At 60.1% G+C, this 18,377-nt stretch overlaps 5 protein-coding genes across 5 annotated transcripts; 3 read left to right on the forward strand and 2 right to left on the reverse strand.

Moving 5' to 3' along the window:
* Positions 1-45: 45 nt before the first annotated feature.
* Positions 46-1,563, forward strand: BKCO1_37000135 (6-hydroxy-d-nicotine oxidase; the record flags this gene model as incomplete). The annotated part of the gene is made up of 3 exons (XM_020275014.1): positions 46-171; positions 231-1,392; positions 1,442-1,563. 3 exons carry the CDS (start codon positions 46-48, stop codon positions 1,561-1,563), a joined length of 1,410 nt encoding a protein of 469 aa, XP_020128769.1.
* Positions 1,564-3,310: 1,747 nt separating this feature from the next.
* Positions 3,311-5,152, reverse strand: BKCO1_37000136 (uncharacterized protein; the record flags this gene model as incomplete). Its single annotated transcript, XM_020275015.1, has 1 exon — positions 3,311-5,152. One exon carries the CDS (start codon positions 5,150-5,152, stop codon positions 3,311-3,313), a length of 1,842 nt encoding a protein of 613 aa, XP_020128766.1.
* A 1,887-nt stretch (positions 5,153-7,039) lies between these two features.
* On the reverse strand, positions 7,040-11,494 carry BKCO1_37000137 (abc transporter family protein; the record flags this gene model as incomplete). Its single annotated transcript, XM_020275016.1, has 1 exon — positions 7,040-11,494. One exon carries the CDS (start codon positions 11,492-11,494, stop codon positions 7,040-7,042), a length of 4,455 nt encoding a protein of 1,484 aa, XP_020128767.1.
* Positions 11,495-12,036: 542 nt separating this feature from the next.
* BKCO1_37000138 (citrate synthase) lies at positions 12,037-13,751 on the forward strand (the record flags this gene model as incomplete). Its single annotated transcript, XM_020275017.1, has 3 exons — positions 12,037-12,536; positions 12,590-12,787; positions 12,851-13,751. The coding sequence occupies 3 exons, from the start codon at positions 12,037-12,039 to the stop codon at positions 13,749-13,751; spliced, it is 1,599 nt and encodes a 532-aa protein (XP_020128764.1).
* A 691-nt stretch (positions 13,752-14,442) lies between these two features.
* BKCO1_37000139 (uncharacterized protein) lies at positions 14,443-16,865 on the forward strand (the record flags this gene model as incomplete). The annotated part of the gene is made up of 5 exons (XM_020275018.1): positions 14,443-14,597; positions 14,677-15,093; positions 15,148-15,357; positions 15,407-15,687; positions 15,808-16,865. 5 exons carry the CDS (start codon positions 14,443-14,445, stop codon positions 16,863-16,865), a joined length of 2,121 nt encoding a protein of 706 aa, XP_020128765.1.
* Positions 16,866-18,377: the final 1,512 nt, after the last annotated feature.

Below are 18,377 nucleotides of genomic sequence, written 5' to 3' on the forward strand. Positions count from 1 at the left end.
AGGTTCCCTCCATCTCCCTCTCCTAACTACATACGCACACACACCATGGGATCTCACGACCTGGTCAGCGAGCTCCGCTCCGCGCTCAAGGATGTCGAGGTCGTCACGCCACAATCCGCCAACTACCGGAAGAGCATCGAGCGGTGGTCGGAAGCATCGGTAAAGGAAGCGGTAAGCACCAAGACCTGTCACGTGTTCTATCATGCATTCCATCAACCCCACCACCGCAGGCCATCGTCGTCTACCCCACCACCGCGGCCGAAGTGTCGACAACGGTGCAGCTCTGCACCGCGCACGGCATGCCGCTCGTCGTCAGCGGCGGCCAGCACTCGACCAGCGGCGACTCGTCCATCACCTCGGGCCTCGTCATCGACCTGGCCAAGATGCGCCGCGTCACCGTCGACCCCGACGCCCGCACCATAACCGCCCAAGGCGGCTGCACCTGGGCCGACGTCGACGCCGCCGGCGCCCCGCACTGCCTCGCCACCGTCGGCGGCACCGTCAACCACACGGGCATCGGCGGCCTGACCTTGGGCGGCGGCTACGGCTTCCTGTCGGGCCTGCACGGCCTGACCGTCGACAACCTGCTCGCCGTCGACCTCGTGCTCGCGTCTGGCGCCTTCGTCACCGCGTCTGCCACCTCGCACGCGGACCTCTTCTGGGCGGCGCGCGGCGCGGGCGCCGCCTTCGGCGTCGCCACGAGCTTCACCTACCGCGCGCACCCCGTCCCGCCCGCCGTCTTCATGGGCATGCTGGCGTGGCCGCCCGGCTTCGCGCCCGCCCTCGTCGCCTTCGTCAACGCCACCTGCGTCGCCAGCGGCACCGACGGCAAGACGGTCGTCCACGCCGCCCTCATGGTGCCGCCCGGCAGCCCCGACAGCGACAACGCCGTCGCCGTCACCGCCGTCGTCTTCCACTGCGGGCCCGAGGCCGAGGCGCGCCGCGTCCTCGCACCGCTGCTCGAGTCCGGCCCCTTGCTCGACACCACGGCCGCGATGCCGTATAGCGCCGTCAACGGCGTGCTGGCGGCTGCCGCCCCGCGCGGCGGGAGGAAGTCGATCAAGGGCGCCTCGTTCCCGCGGCCGTTGGACGAGGCCAAGTTTTTGAAGACGATGGACGAGTTTCAGGCGTTTGTGAGGGAAGTCCCGGCCGCGGCGAGGAGCTTGGTCGCGTTTGAGAATATGAATCCGGACAAGATATGTGAGCCGGCCGTGGATGCAATGGCCATGCCGCATCGCAGTGGGAGGCTGCAGTGTGCCATCATGTGTGCGTGGGAGGGCGAAGAGCACGACGAGGCGGTGAGGCGGTGGGGGAGGAGGATTGCCGCCGTGGTGAACGAGCCGGGCAAGGCGGACGAGGGGAGAGAGAACTTTGAGTATGTGAATTATGATGGTGAGTTATCATTGACCCTGCCAAACGGGTCGAGTGCTGACTCGTGTAGGCAATGGTTCTGGCCCAGAGGTTGTGTACGGTCCGAACTACGAGCGGCTCACCAAGTTGAAGGCGAAATACGATCCCACGAATGTTTTCAAGAAGAACGTGGACATTAAACCGGTAGCCTGAGTAAAGTCTATAGCTAGTCTTCACTTGGGCGGATAAGCAATATGTACAGCATGGAGTGGGCTGAACTCAGAGAATATGGGTGAGACGAAATCCTGAGCGCTATCCAGAACCTCAGTGAGTTAATCGGACCTCTGAGACGGTACACGGCTTTTCAACTTAATGTTGTAGCTTACCAAATCTGTTCCGAGCGTTATTTCGAAGAAAAGAATTGTCTCAAAGCTCGGGGTTGCATGGGTAAAGTAGACGACCCCAATTTGCCACATTACCGTAAGCAAGCCTCAACTCTTTCCTACCGTAAAGATCATCTAAGCTGTGTTTATTTCGTACCTTTCGGAATCAATGGCGTGGGACTCTCCAGCGCTACAATCCGGGCTGTCCGCGACTCGAGAGGCCCCAGCAATCACGGGGTCGAGCACTAACGACAGGCGGTACTAATCCAAGCTGTCTACCAGGCCACCACGGGGATCAGGTTCGCCACCAATGGCGGCTGGATCCAGTCATTTGAGGAGCATGATGGGGGTGTTGAGGAGAGGGGGGAGGGTGAGCTTGATGGGAGGGGTGCCCGAGGAATTTTCGTTCAATTATCGGAGTATTATGCATCGGAACATCACTATTAGGGGGACCTGGATGTACACCAGAGAGCAAATGGGGAGGCTTCCGCAGATGGATAATGCCGGAGTCTTGCCACTCGGGAAGAAGGGTGGGCTGAGCGTCGTTGGCAGGTTCGGACTTGAGAAGTGGAGGGAGGCCTTTGATGCGGTGGCTGAGTACTCGGGCTTGAGAGAGTCTACTGTATTCGCTCCCTAAAGATAATGGAGAGGATACTATTCTATAGTGTATTTGGGCACGATTTGTATTATAAATTAGACAACTAACTCGTACCATCTATAACCGACTCGCTTAATGACAATAAGACTAGTTATTAGACATTTTTCCTTATAATATACACAACTTTAACTACACTTTGATAGACGGCCTTTCAACCCTGAATAATGCTCGAGGAGGCCAGGGAAAGTATGTGTACAGCCCTTTAGCCTCGAAAAGTTAAAGTCATCAGCAACGCAGACGGCCGTTTCGGATCTTAGAATCTACGAAATGTTCATTGATACTTCATTCAATTGTCAGTGCCAAAAGCTCACGTGCGGCAGGGACAGAAGAAGCGCGTCGTGCACAGTCACCGAGCTGCATTGCAGCATCAGCAGCGATGATCCCGAGCATGCAAGTGGCCGCAAAGGGGATTTCTTGCCAGAAACGATTGCGTGAGGAGATTCCACATATCAAGGCTGACTGGCTTCTCGACCGGGCTTGCAGAGAGGGTGAGACTGCGGAGTTGGTCTTGCCTCGCCATCTACTCCTACCTAGACCCCTAGACCCGCATCCATCTACATAGCGATCAGGTCTCACCAAACATCTGCACTTCTACTTCGGCTATCTGCTACAGCGTGAACTGAAAGTTGGTGCTGTATCCGTTGGACGCTGATCCAATTATCAAAGATGGCAAAATCAATACTATCAACCATTACGGGAACGCTGAGGAGGATCAAAAAAGGCGTCTGGGACACTCAAGGAGGGAAGATCGGGCAGCCGTGCTGATAAGAGTTTGCAGGGGTTTGCGCCGCAGCTAAACTAGTCAACTTGGCCGGCGACCATACAAACACATCCAGCTACACCCCCGGCAAAAAATCATGCGGACGCTACAAACATGCCTACGTGAGATTCGCACACTCCGCGCTTATCCAACACATCCTCAATACGCCTTGTCCGGTTCCACAGCATCCACATCCGACCCCCTCGAATCCCTTTCAAACACAATCTCCAATCTCTCAGCTCCCCGCACCACCCTGACATTGACCGGCTCCCGATAAACCCCCACCGTCTCGATCCCGGCCCCCGCATGCCTCAGCCTCTCCGTCCGCCTCGACGACACCGCCAGCGCGGTCAATTCCGAAATCGAATCCCACGCAGCGCTCGTCTCGGGCCTCCACCCAACGACGTACGCCACAAACGCCACCACATAAACCGCATACACCACCAACACCACCACCGCCACCACGACCGACGCCCCCCGCGCCGAATACGCCAGCCCCTCGGCCGCCAGCGCCGTCCGCAACGCAGTCCCCCGCCTCGCCGCCTCCAGCCCCGCCACCCCCCACGGATCCCCCTTCGTCCCGTTCCCGACGACGACGTAGCCGGTCCAGTTGCTGAAGGTCTGCAGCTGCGCGGTGAAGCTGTTGGGGTTCCCGACCACGGCCCACGCCGGCGTCAATGTCTGCGACATGCCCGCCACGACGAGGCCCGACAGGAGCGTCTGCGTGCTCTGCAGCGCGCTCGAGGCTTCTTGCGTCGCGGGCAGCATCATGATGTCGAGGAGGGTGGTGGACGGGTCGTTGGCGGACGGCCAGCGCGAGAGGAGCGTGCTGGCCCAGGTGGAGGAGAGGGCGGTCGAGGTCGTGGGCCAGGAGAGGACGGTGCTGGCGGCGGAGAGGGTGTGGCTGTAGCTGCCGGAGATGGTGAGGCTGCTGGGGGTCCAGGACGCGGAGACGGTGCAGGCGTAGGTGGGGAAGGAGGGGTGGTTGGTGGTGGTGTTCTGGGGAGATGGGGGTGGGTTGGGGGTCGTGAGCATCAGAGATGCTGGGGGGACGACGATGGCGCCGATGGAGACGGGGAGGTCGGTGGTGTTGAGGTCGGCCCAGATGAGCTGCCAGTGGGATGACGCGTTGAAGGGGGAGTATTGTGCGGTTGAAGCGTCGGGAATGCCGGGGAAATCGATGTGGAGGGGATCGAATGGATCGAGGGATTCCTTGCATTGGGTCCATGCAAGTGCTTGTTTGCTGTGTGTTGTCATGACGCGGTTGAAACTGTTTACTGTAAATACGTCCGGCATTGCGCCGCGTGGTCCATTCGCAATCTGAAACCAGGTCGCGAAGAAAGTCTGCATGATGCCCTTGGTTGTTGCGGTCGCTATCTCGCTATTGCCCCCATACTCTTTTAGGAAAGACACGTAGGGGCTGCCGTGCTCATCGAGTGCCAGAGGTAAGGACCTGTTGCCTCCGTCCAGATCGGTTTCTCCAAGGACTTCCATGTTTCCTCCATTTACCTGTCGGAGAAAACTAGGAAGGTCAACAGAAGAACGACTTTTGACCATCTCGAGCACAGTGGGCAGCGCACGCCATGGGCATTCCACGTATGCTGTTGTGTCGATATCCGTCTCAGTCGTGGAATAGCATGAGGTGGGAATGTGGCTCTTGTTCAAGTGCGAAGGAAAGAGCTCGTCCTCCATTCCCTTCACCCACGAGGTTGATGTCCCGAATGGGAAGGCTTGTCTCCGGGGAATGAGTAAGATGGCAATCGAAGGTCCAACGCCAGCCGCAAGGACGACATTGAAAGCAATAAAGAAGCCCACAATGCATCGACGGCGGCCGGGCATCCAGTTTGATGTGAGTGCTCCAATATATTCGAGAGACCACAGGTAGCTGATGCTTGTTGTCTGGAGGCCAGCAAAAAGAGCACCAAAGGGTAGCGCTTCCTGCCCGAGAGCGTGATGCCGCACGAAGTCCAGGACGTTACTCGTAATAGATGCTTGCGTCATTAGTTCAAGGAATTTAGCGAGAAACTGTAAAGCCGTGGTTGAGGGTGGGTTTCTCGGATACCAGGTTGAAAGGTTAAGGGAAATCAAGCAAAGTGCAGTTGACAGGGGGATCACATGGATGCCGAGCCCCACTATGGCGACAGACCTCCGCCGACTGAAAGCAATCTTCGGTGCCTCTTGTAGTGCTTTCCAGGGGCTCAACAACGTCATCGATAGTAGTTTAAGGCTTCGTAGAAGCGTTTGTAGGAGCGTTCGAGCGTGCATCGTGTCAGGTAATCGAGCTTGAGGAGGGCTGGGCGAGGTGCTTTCAACAAATGTCAGAAATAGCAAGTTTTATCGTACTTTTGGGTATTCGTACCTGGTAGGGTTGCGTACGTCTGGCAGAAAGAATTGCGCAAGCTGGATAACACCCTTCGAGAACGCCTCTCTTCACAGAGTATTGACAGAGCACCCTGGGAGAGACGCGGGGAGCCGGTCCGAGGACTGTGCGCAATCTCCTCTCCTTAGTGTGTAAGTGTACTGACAATCGGATATTGAAGATTCTGGCAAGAGGTGACAGCCTGCACTTATAGCCCAGAAAAATTTACTGAGCAGTCGTTGTGAGCTCTCAAGGATTTATTGATAATGTAGGCTCCATATCCGCCATTTTGCTATTCGACAGTACCCTTGTAAAGTAGGTCGCGAGCGCAACGATTATTGATATCCCGAAAGGCGTTCACAAGGCACTCTTGAGAAACTACAGGGGCTAGTCTCAGCGTGGCTTCGTTCCAAATAAAAAGCGGCATATGGTTGGCTATCAAGCATCGCTATGCAGGGAGTTGTGGTAGGGTTCCGACCAGGGATTGGCATCAGCAGGGATAGTCGCTCAGTTTTATTTTTACGTTGCCTTTGCTTTTTGTCAACGTCGAACTTCTCATCTTGCAGCCACTGGTTATCTACTCAAACCACTCTCTGTCTATGTACGGTAGATAATTGTCTATTCGATCAAAGGAAAATGTAGTATCCAATTAGACCTGTTGGTATCAAATATGGATCGTTCTCTATATTGGGCAACAAAGCCGATTCTGGTCGGATACTCGGCAGAGTATTAAGCGAGTAGGATCAAAGACGCCGGAGCCATGTCTTCATATGTCCGCCCTTCGGAAAGCGTGCCGATAGCAGAAGTGTTCCACCCTTCAGCTCAAGCGATTGCGCCACTGGTGGAAGCAGAGCTGGAGTAGCAGGGGGTGGTACTTAATGGGCAGCTGATATCACTTTTGCATGAGGAAAGGACAATGCCATTGGCTACTTAACGCCGATTCCTGTGTGGATGCGCGTACCATGCATCAAAGCGGGGAACTCGTCACCCCCCCTCAGCCGCATGGCAGAGCCCAATCTAAAAGTAATATGCTCCCCAAGGCAGATTTATGGTATGCACTGCTGAGTTCCTCGAGAATGATGATTTTTCGCCGGGCTTTGGGGTGTCCAATCAGATGCCAGCTGAGTTTTGTCGGCCATCGCTTGGCGTATCTGGTCGGTCAGTTTTGAAACAAGGTCTTCGGAGAAGGGACCGTGAACAAGCTGAGACCGTAAGAAGTGGCTGTAAGACAAGCTACGAGTTCGGTGTCGTGCCTTGCTGCACAGAGTATAGTATCCTCATGAGTCCTCGGGACGATTGGGGTAGAAGGCGGAAGGCAGGGTTTTCACACAGATAGCTACTCGTCATGATAGCCATGCATCATTCATCCTAGCGCGGTACTAATCCAGCTCACGTCAGGACCTTGGTGAGAAGTGATTATCTCTCTATACTACTAGTAAATCGTGTCATATCACGTCAATATCCCAATATATACAGGTATCATCCCCCCGCGCCGCGCTGCCAAAAAAAAAGAAAAAAGAAAACGCCACTCAAATGCGCCACCCCGTCCTAAACACGCCATCCAACAGCTCATGCAAGTTCGCCGTCTGCCCCCCGGCCTCCCCCATGGTCAACTGCCTACTCCACCTGACCCTCTCATCCCTCCCCCTCGCCCTCGGCGGCCGCCTCACCACCCCATCATCCGCCCGCGCCTCTGCAGCCTCATCCCCGGCGCCCGCCGCCATCCCCCTCGCCATCTCCTCCCTCGCCCACTCGAAATCCGACTTCTCAATCCCACTCTTGTCGCACATACCCCTGAAGATGCCACCGCGCCGCCACAACTCCACCGGCGGGCCGACCTCGGCAATGGACCCCCTATCCATGACGACGACGCGGTCGAAGCCGAGGACGGTGCGCAGGCGATGGGCGATGGTGACGACGGTCTTGCCGCGGAAGGCGTCGGCCATGGCGGCCTGGATGCGGCGGTCGGTCTCGAGGTCGACGGAGCTGGTGGCCTCGTCGCACACGACGATGCGGGCGTCGCGGACGAGGGCGCGAGCCAGCGCGAGCATCTGGCGCTGGCCGGCGCTGAAGTTGGCGCCCTCCTCCTCGACGGGGTCGTCGAGGCGCACGTTTGTGGATTGCAGGCCCGCCTGGCCGAGGGCGCGCCAGAGGGCGAGGTCGGGGTGCTGGAGGAAGGGGTCGAGGTTGGAGCGGACGGTGCCGGCGAAGAGGGTGGGGTCCTGCGGGATGATGCCGAGGCGGGAGCGGAGGGTGCGGAGGGGCACGCGCGAGATGTCGAGGCCGTCGATGGTGATGGTGCCCGCGGCGAGGGGGGAGACGAGCCGGAAGAGGGCGGAGGTGATGGAGGACTTGCCGGCGCCGGTGCGGCCGACGATGGCGATGCGCTCGCCGCCGGTGATGGAGAGGGTGAGGTCGCGGAGGACGAGGGGGAGGTCGGGGCGGTAGCGCATGGAGACGGAGTTGAGGGCGATGGCGCCGGCGTGGGGCCAGCTGGGCGGCGGCTCGGTGACGGCGCAGCAGGGCGAGGTGCAGGGGTTGTTGGTTCGTTCTTCCGGGGTGACGGCGTCGCCGAAGGAGTGGAGGCGCTCGGTCGAGTTCATTGCGTTTTCGACCTCGGCGAGTTGGCGGACGAGGAGCTGCATCATTTGCACGATGGAGAGGACGTAGGAGAGGACGACGCCGGATGTGCTGGGGTCGACCTCGTCGCGCATCAACACCACCAGCAGCCCGACCGTCAGGACCACTGCTGACGCCACGATGTCGACGCGCGTCGCCAGCCACCGCTGATTGGCAAAGGTGAGGTAGTACGCTGCGTTCATGTTGTCCACTGAGTCGCGCACTACTTGGGCGAAGCGCGGCTGCGCGGCATAGGCGCGGATGCTCGAGATGCCGCTGACGCTTTCGGAGAAGCGGGAGAACAGGACGCCGCGTAGGACGGCCTCATGGCGCTTGATGTGGCGTCCCGAGGCTCGGTAGTAAGCCGTGGCCAGCAGGAACAGGAAGGCTAGCGGGCCCAGAGCGACGGCGAACCAGTGGAAGTAGAAGATTAGCAGGGCGAAGACGCTGAGGATGATGGCGAGCGTATACAGGAACATGCGTAGTGCATCCGGCAGCTCGTTGTCCATAACGTCGACGTCTTTAGAGAAGCGGTTCACCAGGCGGCCCAGCGGCTGCGCATCATGGAAGGACTGTGGAGCGGCAATGACTTTGGTCGTCGCCTGATCGAGCATGGTGCGAGAGGCTCGCGCTCCCAGCAGCGAGACGGCGGCCGAGAAAGCGAAGATGAGCATCGCTTGCAAGAGACCCAGCGCCACATAGATGCCTATGTACTGGCGGCGTGAGATATCGAAGCGTTTTGAAGTCCACCAGGAGAGCCACAGGCTGGTCAAGGTGTTGGCGCCCTGGGCCATTACGAGAAGGATGATGGGGATGAGACCGAAGAAGAGGTAGCCCGAGGCGCGGATGTAGGCTTTGTAGACGCTCCACGGCACGCTGCCCTCAGCCCGATCTTCTTCAGAGGTCAGCGTGCCCTGCTCTTTCTTGTCTCCGCCTTCCTCAGTCTGGCTCTGCTGTTCCTGCTTCGCTTTGACCGTGGGCTGTCGCTGCAACTTGGACTTCTCGGCGCCATTTTCGGACATGGTGGACACGAGAAGGGCACGGAAGTCGGAATCATGCTTGATGAGGTTGTCATACGTGTCTATGGTCTTGATGCGGCCCTCTTCGAGCCAGAGAATGCGGTCGCAGCGATCGAGGACGTGCAGCTGGTGGGTGGCCAGGATGCGACAGCGGCCCTTCAGTAGGCCGCAGATGGCCTGCTCGAACATGTGGCGGCCGACGTGAGCGTCCACGGCGGAGAGTGGGTCGTCCATTATGACAATGTCGCTGTCAGAGTAGATGGCCCGGGCAAGACTCATGCGCTGGCGCTGGCCGCCGCTGACGTTGACGCCGCGCTCGCCAATCTCCGTGTCCTCTCCGGCCGGCATGCGCTCGATGTCCGCTTTGAGAGAACAGGCACCCACTACGCGCTCGTACCACTCAGGGCGCATCTCGTTGCCGAACAAGATGTTGTCCCGCAGCGTTGTGTTCTGGATCCATGCGTCCTGTGGGCAGAAGGCACGAGAGCCGCCCATGACGAACGACCCACGCGTCTTCCGCATCTCGCCCGCCAGAGCGGACAAGAGCGATGTCTTGCCGGAGCCGACGGATCCGATAATTGCCAACAGCTCGCCGCGGCCCACTGAAAGGTTGACGCCTTGCATGCCAAACGGCGGCTGGTTGGCAGAGTCGGCCGAACGGGGCCGCTTCTCGGCCTTCTTGCCCTTCTTCCCCGTCTTCCCCTCCTCCTCGTCCTCCAGCCCTGACGCCTTCTCCCAGGTAAAGTTAGCGTCGCGCACATCCACGCCGTACTCGGCATTGTTGTCCCATATGATGCCGTCTTGATGGTCCTCGGCTAGGAGGAAGTCCTGGATACGCTTCATCGACTCCCGTGCATCGCCGCACTGGCTGATAACAATGGGGAGCAGTGTGAAAGGCACCCGCAGCGCGTTGAACAACGCTAAACTGGAGAAGACGGGGGCTGCTTTTAGTGAGTGGCCAGTGACGCTGTAGACGATGAACGACAGCATGGCGGCGAAGATGGGCAAGCTGACACTGATGGCGTTGATGGCGTTTTTGGTGGTCAACAGCTTGGCCACCATGGCCGTCTCCGTCTTGCGCAGGGTACGCAGCCGGTCGAGGAATGCTGGCTCCCATGCGTGGTACTTGACGAAGCGGATGGACCGCAGCACCTCCTGTGTCCACGACACGCGCTGATCGGTGATGACGTTGATTTGCTCGCGGCGCGACATGAGAGACTTGACGGCCAGGATCAGGGCCGGGATGCCGAAAAGGACTAAGCTGAAGCCGGTCACGGCTGAGTAGGTCAGGTTGACCAACAGGATGGCGAGTGCGAGCAGGATGGCGATTGGGGCGGTCCACGCGAGGTGGAACATGTTGGCGGCGTTGTCGATGCGTGCCGTGTCGGTTGACATGAGGTTCATGATGCGTCCGTTGTTGTAACCACCCTTGGGCACGGGTGCGGGAGTGTGGGGGTGCGAGGGCAGCTTGATGCCGCCGGTAGACGGATCCTTCTCACCGCCAAAGAAGCCGGTGGCGAGTCGCTGTCTCTCCTCTTCGCTGGTCCGTGTTTGATCGGGGGTGGTGCCGGCGCGGGCTCGCGAGGAAATGGTCAGTGTCTTGTCAAAGATTGCGGCAACAAGCACACCGCGGCACTGGGCGCCAACCATGAAGCCGCGGTACATGAAATGGTTTGTGCCGGTGCTCTGCATCATCTGCATGGCCAGGATAGCCAGGACCAGGCCGAGGCCTCTGCTCAGAGGCGGACCGTCGATCTCGCCGTCGTCGTCCTCGGCAGCATAGTAGGCCTTTTCGACGTAGTCGAGCAGATAGCGCAGGATGAAGGGCACCATGACCTGGCATATGGAGGCGACGACGACGCAGGCGCCGCCGATCCAGAACTCGCGCTTGAAGGTGTCGTGCAGGGCGGCGGCAAGGGGTGCGCTGTGGCGGCCGCGCACGCGGTTGGTGAAGGCGGCGTTGAACTTGAGTGAGAGAGAGGCTAGGCCGCGGTCGGGGTTGACGAGCCAGATGTCGTTAGTTTCCAGCGGACGTCGATAGCCGGCGGCCATGATGGGAGTCAACCAAGAAAAGGTGAGGCGACTGAAGAAGCCGGCCTTGTGCTCGGGGCACACGGTGCGTTCGGCGGGGACCGGGGGCACGGGGCCCCGGTTGAGAGGGTTCAGTCGGCGGTACCATGACGGGCGCGGTGAGTGCAGCGAGCGCGCGGGGTCGGCAGCAGACGGGTCGTCGTGCTGGATGGATTTCGCAACGGACTGGCGCTCTGAGCCGACGAGGGTTGCGCTGGTGGCAGCCGCCCGTGAGTTGGCGGCAGAGTATGGGGAGTGGCCGCGTCTGCCTTTCATGGTGCTTGGCATTCAGAGGCAAAGCTGCAGTTCGGGCGCGGCGGTCGCCGGTATTAACGTGTCGCGGCGGTTTGGCCGACTCGCCGACGAACGGACGGACAAGGTGCAGATCATGGGCGGGAGTTGTGGTGTTGCACTCGGGCGCAGTCAGCCCCAGCCCAGTCCAAGCCACACAGGCCCGTGCAGTTGGCCGCCAAACAACGGCGCACCACTCCCCGCAGTCTGCTCTCCGTCACACCCCTTCTCCCGCAGTCCCTTGTTGGGATGCGACAGTGCCGTGGTAGCGCAGTTCCAGCGCCGACGGGCTGCGGCTTCCCCGGCCGGTGGGCGAAGGGACACGGCCGGTGCCGCGGCCCAGGCCCCTGGCAATCAGCACAACCCAACCCACACCTTAAAACGGACATTCATCGTCCGCATCTCTTGATCGGCGTGCAACTCCCCGTCGGATTCTCGTGAGCCCGATGCATGTGCAGAGCCTCGCCGGCCGCGGTGCCAGTGCACACTTCCAAAAAAAGGATTCCTTCTTCACCACCACGCTGCAGATGCGGCGAGTGCCCTGTATAAAATGGCTCCCATCGACGACTGTCGTTGCCATCATCAGCTTCTCCATCGTCTTCCTCAACACCAGCCTCCAGCACCCTGCTTCAATCGTGCTCCAGCATTTGCTTCTCAACCGCTTTCTTGTTCTCATCTCGTCGATTCCATTCAGCACCATGTTTGTCCTCAGTCCCGAGCGCATCACCGCCTGGCAGCGCGTGCTGGCTTACTATGCCTCGTCGACGCTGGTGGGTCGCTTGGCCCTCAAGGCTGCCGGTGCCACCGAGATGGGCGAGTCGTCGGGCTCGCTGACGGTTGTGGATAACCGCACCAACCGGAGCTACAACATCGACATCCACCACAACGCCATCAAGGCCACCGACTTCCGCCAGATCTCGGCCGCCGGCATCGCCGCCGACCCCGTCGACCAGGTCGAGTCCGGCCTGCGCATCATCGACAAGGGCTTCCTGAACACGGCCTGCATGGAGTCGTCCGTCACCTACATGTGAGTGTCGCCTCGCGCTTCCGAAGGTCGCAGCTGCTGACAGCGACGCCCAGTGACGGCAAGAGAGGATGCATCCAGTACCGGGATACCTCCATCGACGACCTGTTCCGCGACAACGACTACGAAGAGGTCATGCACCTGCTGATCTGGGGCCACCTGCCCTCTGCCGTGGAGAAGCGTAAGCTGCGCCGCTCGCTGGCCGCGGCCATGGTGCCGCCGCAAAGCGTCGTGGATGTCATCCATGCATTCGAGTACGTCCCGATCCGGCCACGGTGCCACTTCCCTCTCTGACTCAGCTGCTGACGTGCTGCCAGCCGCGACGCCATCACCATGTCCATGCTCCTGGCCGGCCTTTCGGCGTTTGCGGCCGTCGACGAGGGCACCAAGGAGGTGCACACGTCCGGCCGTCCGGCCTACCTGGGCAAGACGGAGGCCGTCGATGCCGCCATCATCCGCACGCTGGCAGCGCTCGCCACCACCATCGCGCTGGTCTACTGCCACAAGCGGGGCAAGGCCTTCACTCCGGCGGACCCCAACGGGTCGTACATTGGCAACGTGCTCCTGATGATGGGCTTCCACGAGCCGGGCCAGAAGAAGCCGAACCAGAAGATCGAAGAGTGCTTCGAGAAGCTGTGGGTGCTGTACGCCGACCACGAGATGACCAACTCGACGGCGTCGTTCCTGCACGCGGCATCGACGCTCACGGACCCGATTTCGTGCAGCATCACGGGCATCGTGTCGGCGTACGGGCCGCTCCACGGCGGCGCCATCGACCTGGCCTACAAGGGCTTCGAGGAGGTGGGCGCGCCCGAGAACGTGCACCTTTTGATCAGCGACGTCAAGGCCAAGAAGCAGCGGCTGTTCGGCTACGGGCACCGCATCTACAAGACGGTGGACCCGCGCGCCAAGTTCATCCGCGCCATGATGGACGAGCACAGCGAGCTGATGGAGCAGAACCCGCTGCTGCGCATCGCGCTCGAGGTGGACCGCGTGGCCAACAGCGACGCCTACTTCACCAGCCGCAACCTCAAGGCCAACGCCGACCTGTACGGCTGCTTCCTGTACACGGCCATGGGGTTCGAGACGGACATCATCATCCCCATGGCCAGCCTGTCGCGCACGGCGGGCGTCATGGCGCACTGGCGCGAGGCCATGCACCAGACGCCCATGCTCTGGCGGCCGCTGCAGGTCTTTACGGGCTCAGCGGCGCAGTAGTGGGGCGATAGCGTGACTCTCGGCCTGACAGGCAGCGTCTAGGCAGAAACAGAGCGGTGGCTGGGACGGTTGGGTTGTGCTTTCTGGGATTTCAGGGCTTCCGTCAGGGCTTTCAGGGCTTGCGGGAGATGGCGGCGCACGGGCGGGTGTTTATTTCGGGCCTGGATTCATAGGTAGAGTGGGGCGTGTAACGGTTTCTTTTAGACAGTAATGGTAGGGCTATGCTCCGCGTATTATTCTTCTGCTACTACCCATCTCCGTTCCACCAATGTGACGCCGCGGCGCGAGTGCGATTCAGAGCGACTTGGCGCCAAGTGAAGGAAGCTTGGCCTGACCGATCCGGCGGCTGCCCGTGCCGCCGAGGCAGGGGCCGCCCACGGGCTGCAGGCGTTGCAGGCGCGGCAGGCGTTGCAGGCGTTGCAGGCAGCCACCGCCCGCGCGCCCACGACGCCGCCCTTGCACTCCCGCCGCCGCCCACAACCGCCGCTGCTCAGCCCCCAGCAGCCCGCCGCTTGGCAATGCGCGACACCACCAGCATGCTGTTCTATTTTGTACCACCCCAGCTCGCCGTCTTCGTCGCCAACCCGCCTGGCGAGTACTTTAGGTACCGGCCACCCCGGCTGCAAGGCGATCGATCCCGACCTCATCTCCACCTTGCTTTCTGCGTCGCACTGCACCCATGCAGCCCGCCATGTCCTTGACCAAAACGTGCCAGAACTGCTTTCGCGCCAAGATCCGCTGCGATCGCACCCAGAGCAACGAGGCCTGCGACCGCTGCCACCGCCTGCGCAAGCAGTGTCTGTTCCGGCCCTCGACCCGCCGCTACAACTCGCAGATGCGCGACAGGTCAGTGCACGCCCTCCCGAGTCGCGGACTCCCGACGGCGCCCACCGTCCCCACTCGCTCCCCACTCACCACCTTGCAGCCGCATCGAGGCTCTCGAGGCCCAGGTCCGCGAGCTGCTCGGCAGCGGCCGCACCAGCCCCTCGGCCGGCAATTCCATGTCGCCCGAGCCACAAGCCGCACCCTCAGACCCCGACCACGATGCAGTCGACCAAGGCCTGCTGTCCATGCAGCAGGCCGATGTCTGCATCAACGTCTTCAAGACGCGCATGACGCCGCACTTTCCCTTCGTCGTGCTGCCCGCCCACGTCTCGGCTGCCCAGCTGCGCCATGAGAAGCCGTTTTTGTTCCTCGCCGTCCTCGCCGCCGCCTCGTTCGACGAGATGCCCGTGCAGCGCCAGCTCGGCAGACTGCTCAAGCAGGCCGTCAGTGAGCGCATCCTCGCCGCCGGCGGCCTGACCTTCGAAGTGTTGCAGGGCCTGCTGGTCTATCTGGCATGGTGCGTCTCCCCCGCTGCCTCCCCCTTCGCTTGCTGGTGCTGACATGGATGCAGGAGCCACTACCACAACCGCCCTCGCCTGTATTCGCAATATCTCCAGCTTGCTGTGAGCATTGTCATCGACCTGCGTCTCGACCGTGAACCCGTCGCGGCCTGGAAGACGTATGCCGGCAGTCATCGGAACCCACTCAACGGACCTGCCTCGTCTTCCCGGTCCGCAGACGAGCAGCGCGCCGCCGCCGGGTGCTTCTACCTGTCTTCGACGTGCGTCTGGCACCCGCCTCTTCCAGCATATCACACTGACACCGTGCAGAATAGCGAATCTGCTCCAGAAGCTGAACACGATCCCGTATACAGACTACATGGCCAACTGCTGCCTGTCACTGGCCGGCCTCGCTGAAACGCCGACGGACAAGTACCTGTATCCCATGGTGCGGCTGCAGCACATCATGGAAAGCATCGACTTCATGTCTGTGCAGCAGCAACAGCAGGCCGTGGTCGAGGACGAGGCGGCCACCAAAGCGGCCGTGTACGCCGTGCGCACCGAGCTGAGCGCTCTAAGGGCTAGCCTACCGTTTGAGCTAAACGAATGCAGTAAGTTCTGACCTATTTTTCAGCACATCCCTGTCCCCTGCTCCCGCACACCTTTATTGTTTGTTATCTCGCCACCCGGCCGTGATTGCCATTGGCTGACGCGACCTGGGGGCCAAACAGCATCCCTACTCATGCAGTTCCACACGGCGGAGTTGTTTCTCTGCCAAGCCGCCCTGCTCGATTGGAACCTCTTGGCGCTTCCTTCCGCCGCTTCTTCTGGAACACCTTCCTCTTCGGCCGGTAGCGCGCTGCACTTGGAAGTGCTCTGCGCGGGCCTATCCGCAGCCAAGTCCCTGCTCGACGCGTACCTCGCCCTGCCCGCCCGCGCCGAGACGGCCTTCAACAACTCCGAGTGGATCCAGCTCAGCTTCGGACTTACCGTCGCCGCTCGGCTTGCCGTCGCGTCGACCACGGCCGGCAGCATCACCGGCCCCAATGCCGTCATCACCGACCAGCAGAAGCAGGCCGTCTCCACCATGAGCCAGCTCCGCGCCGCGCTGAGCATCTCGAACGCCCTGCGGGCGATCGCACAGCGCGTGGGGGCATTGGCCAGCGCGACGAACAGCCAAACGGACGCGGGGCAGCAGGCCGAGGCGGGCGCGAGCGGCAACGTGTTCGCCCAGTACGAGCAGCGCGTCCGACGGATCCAGCAGTGGTTCGACGTGCTGAGCGCACCCGCCAGACGAGAGCAGCTGCAGCAGCTCAACCGCACGCGCAGCAGCAGCAACGTCAGCCATTACCGCAGCCGCAGCCGCAGCCGCAGCCACAGTCCGCCCCAGCAGCAGCCACCGAGTCATCATCACCAGTCGCACCCGTCTTCGTCATCGTCGTCGGGCTCGTCGTATCTGCAGCCGTCGCATGGCCATGCAGCAGCGGCGGACTCGCTGCCAATGAGCCTGGACTTCGCGCCGACCGCGGCCGACCCCCACCACGGGCAGCAGCAGCACCATCATCACCATTTGGGGGCCATGTCGTTCCCGCCCCCGTCGGCAGAGCAGACGGCAGCTGGTACCACCTCGCAATCGCAGTCGCTGCTGCCTGATTTCCCGCTCGACTTCCTGCTCGGCCATGGCAACGGCAACGGCAATGGCGCCGGCGCCGGGCAGGGATGCGGCGATAATAATGGCGATTGGCTGTATGCCAATGTCGCCAATGGTGGCACCGATTGGTTGATCTGATTTTTTTTTTGATTTTTTTTTTGCGGCGGGATTCACCTGGTGTTTTGTTTTTCTGGGTGGGCGAGATCGGACCACGACGCGCGGCCAACATGTATACGCGAACGGGACATGGGCCGATTCGGGGCTAGTGGGGCATGGGAAAACGGGATGGAGCGGTGGAGTTTTTATGGGAGTGCGACGGCGTAGGTATAGTATAATGTGTCCATGTATGATGATGATGGGTGTAGATCTGGGCGGTGGTACATACGTACAGCGCGGGTTGGGCCTGTAGATGTGTGGGGCGGGGTTTTTTGTTTCTACAACGTTGTTGTTCTTTGCTTCTTGTCTCCTTCTCAAACAGAAACAGAGTACCTGGCTGTCTTGTTATTATTCGTCTATAGAGGTTTGCGTATCGAGAGGTAGAAAGTGCCGATTTCCAGACTCGTCGACCATGCGAAAGGGCGTGTGTGCCAAAAAAAAAAATAAAAAAAATCATGGTTTTCTTGCACACGGCACGAAAGGTGAGGAAAACGCAGGTGGCAAGGTAGAGAGAGGGACAAGAACACGGTCCAGACCGAATTCGATGTTGCTTACATGCATCCCCCATCCATTATTCATCCTACCAGGCAAGCAGCCATTCGGAAGCAGCCCCACCGAACAACACCAGATCACACAAGCCATTTCTTGGTTCGTTGCTCGCTTATCTGTGGGCTGATGGGGGAGGGGGTCAGGTTAGGTCCATTCCGTTCTTTCCATAGGTTCCTGCCGATTAGCCGGTCTGACGGACCGCCCGACCCGTTTCCTTCCGTAGGTTAATTCCATTGTTTCCAGTCCGGAACGCGTCAGGCTGGGTAGGGAGGCTTCATCACTCGGCCCCGCTCTCCCTTGCTTGCTTTGCTCTTCCTGCTGTCTTTTTCTTTTTTTGGGTGTGTGGGGGGGTGTTCGTGTGACCGTGGAGTTGTGGTAGAGAAGGGGGCCGGCAGGGGGGGAGGATGGTGGAAAAGAAGGGACAGATCCCGTCATGATTCATCAGTGGTTGACGATCAGCGTTATGCTTTGGCCAGGCGATCGTGTGGGGGAGGCCTTTTCGTGTTTCTTTTTCTTTTTTCGTGCTGGCGCGTGCGCGAACCGGCAGCAGGTTCACCAGGAACATCGGGACTCGCGAAAGGAAGCCAGGGGCGGGGATGAGCACGTGATTGTTCACCCCGCAGTGAAAAGAGAGAAACATTGGAAGAAAGGAGACTCGACTTTCTAGAAAAGGAAATATAGAGCGGAAGTTTTTTTTTTTCCATAAGGGCAGAAGGAAATCAACTATGTAACGACCAATGATAGTGTGACGGGTGAAGAAATTGAGCGAAATACAGAAGCGAAAGTTTGGTAGAGAGCGGGGGAGAGGCCGCCAAGGAAACAGAAATTGGTCCAAGAAGACTACCACCTACCTGCTCCTCCCATTACTACTGACCGGGTGGGAGGGAGAGAGGGCACGTTTACCACGGAATCTCGACGATTAGCAGCGACACCGTCGGGCGACTG

The sequence above is a fragment of the Diplodia corticola genome (genome assembly GCF_001883845.1).
Source record: "Diplodia corticola strain CBS 112549 chromosome Unknown scaffold37, whole genome shotgun sequence".
In the NCBI taxonomy this organism is placed as follows: domain Eukaryota; kingdom Fungi; phylum Ascomycota; class Dothideomycetes; order Botryosphaeriales; family Botryosphaeriaceae; genus Diplodia; species Diplodia corticola.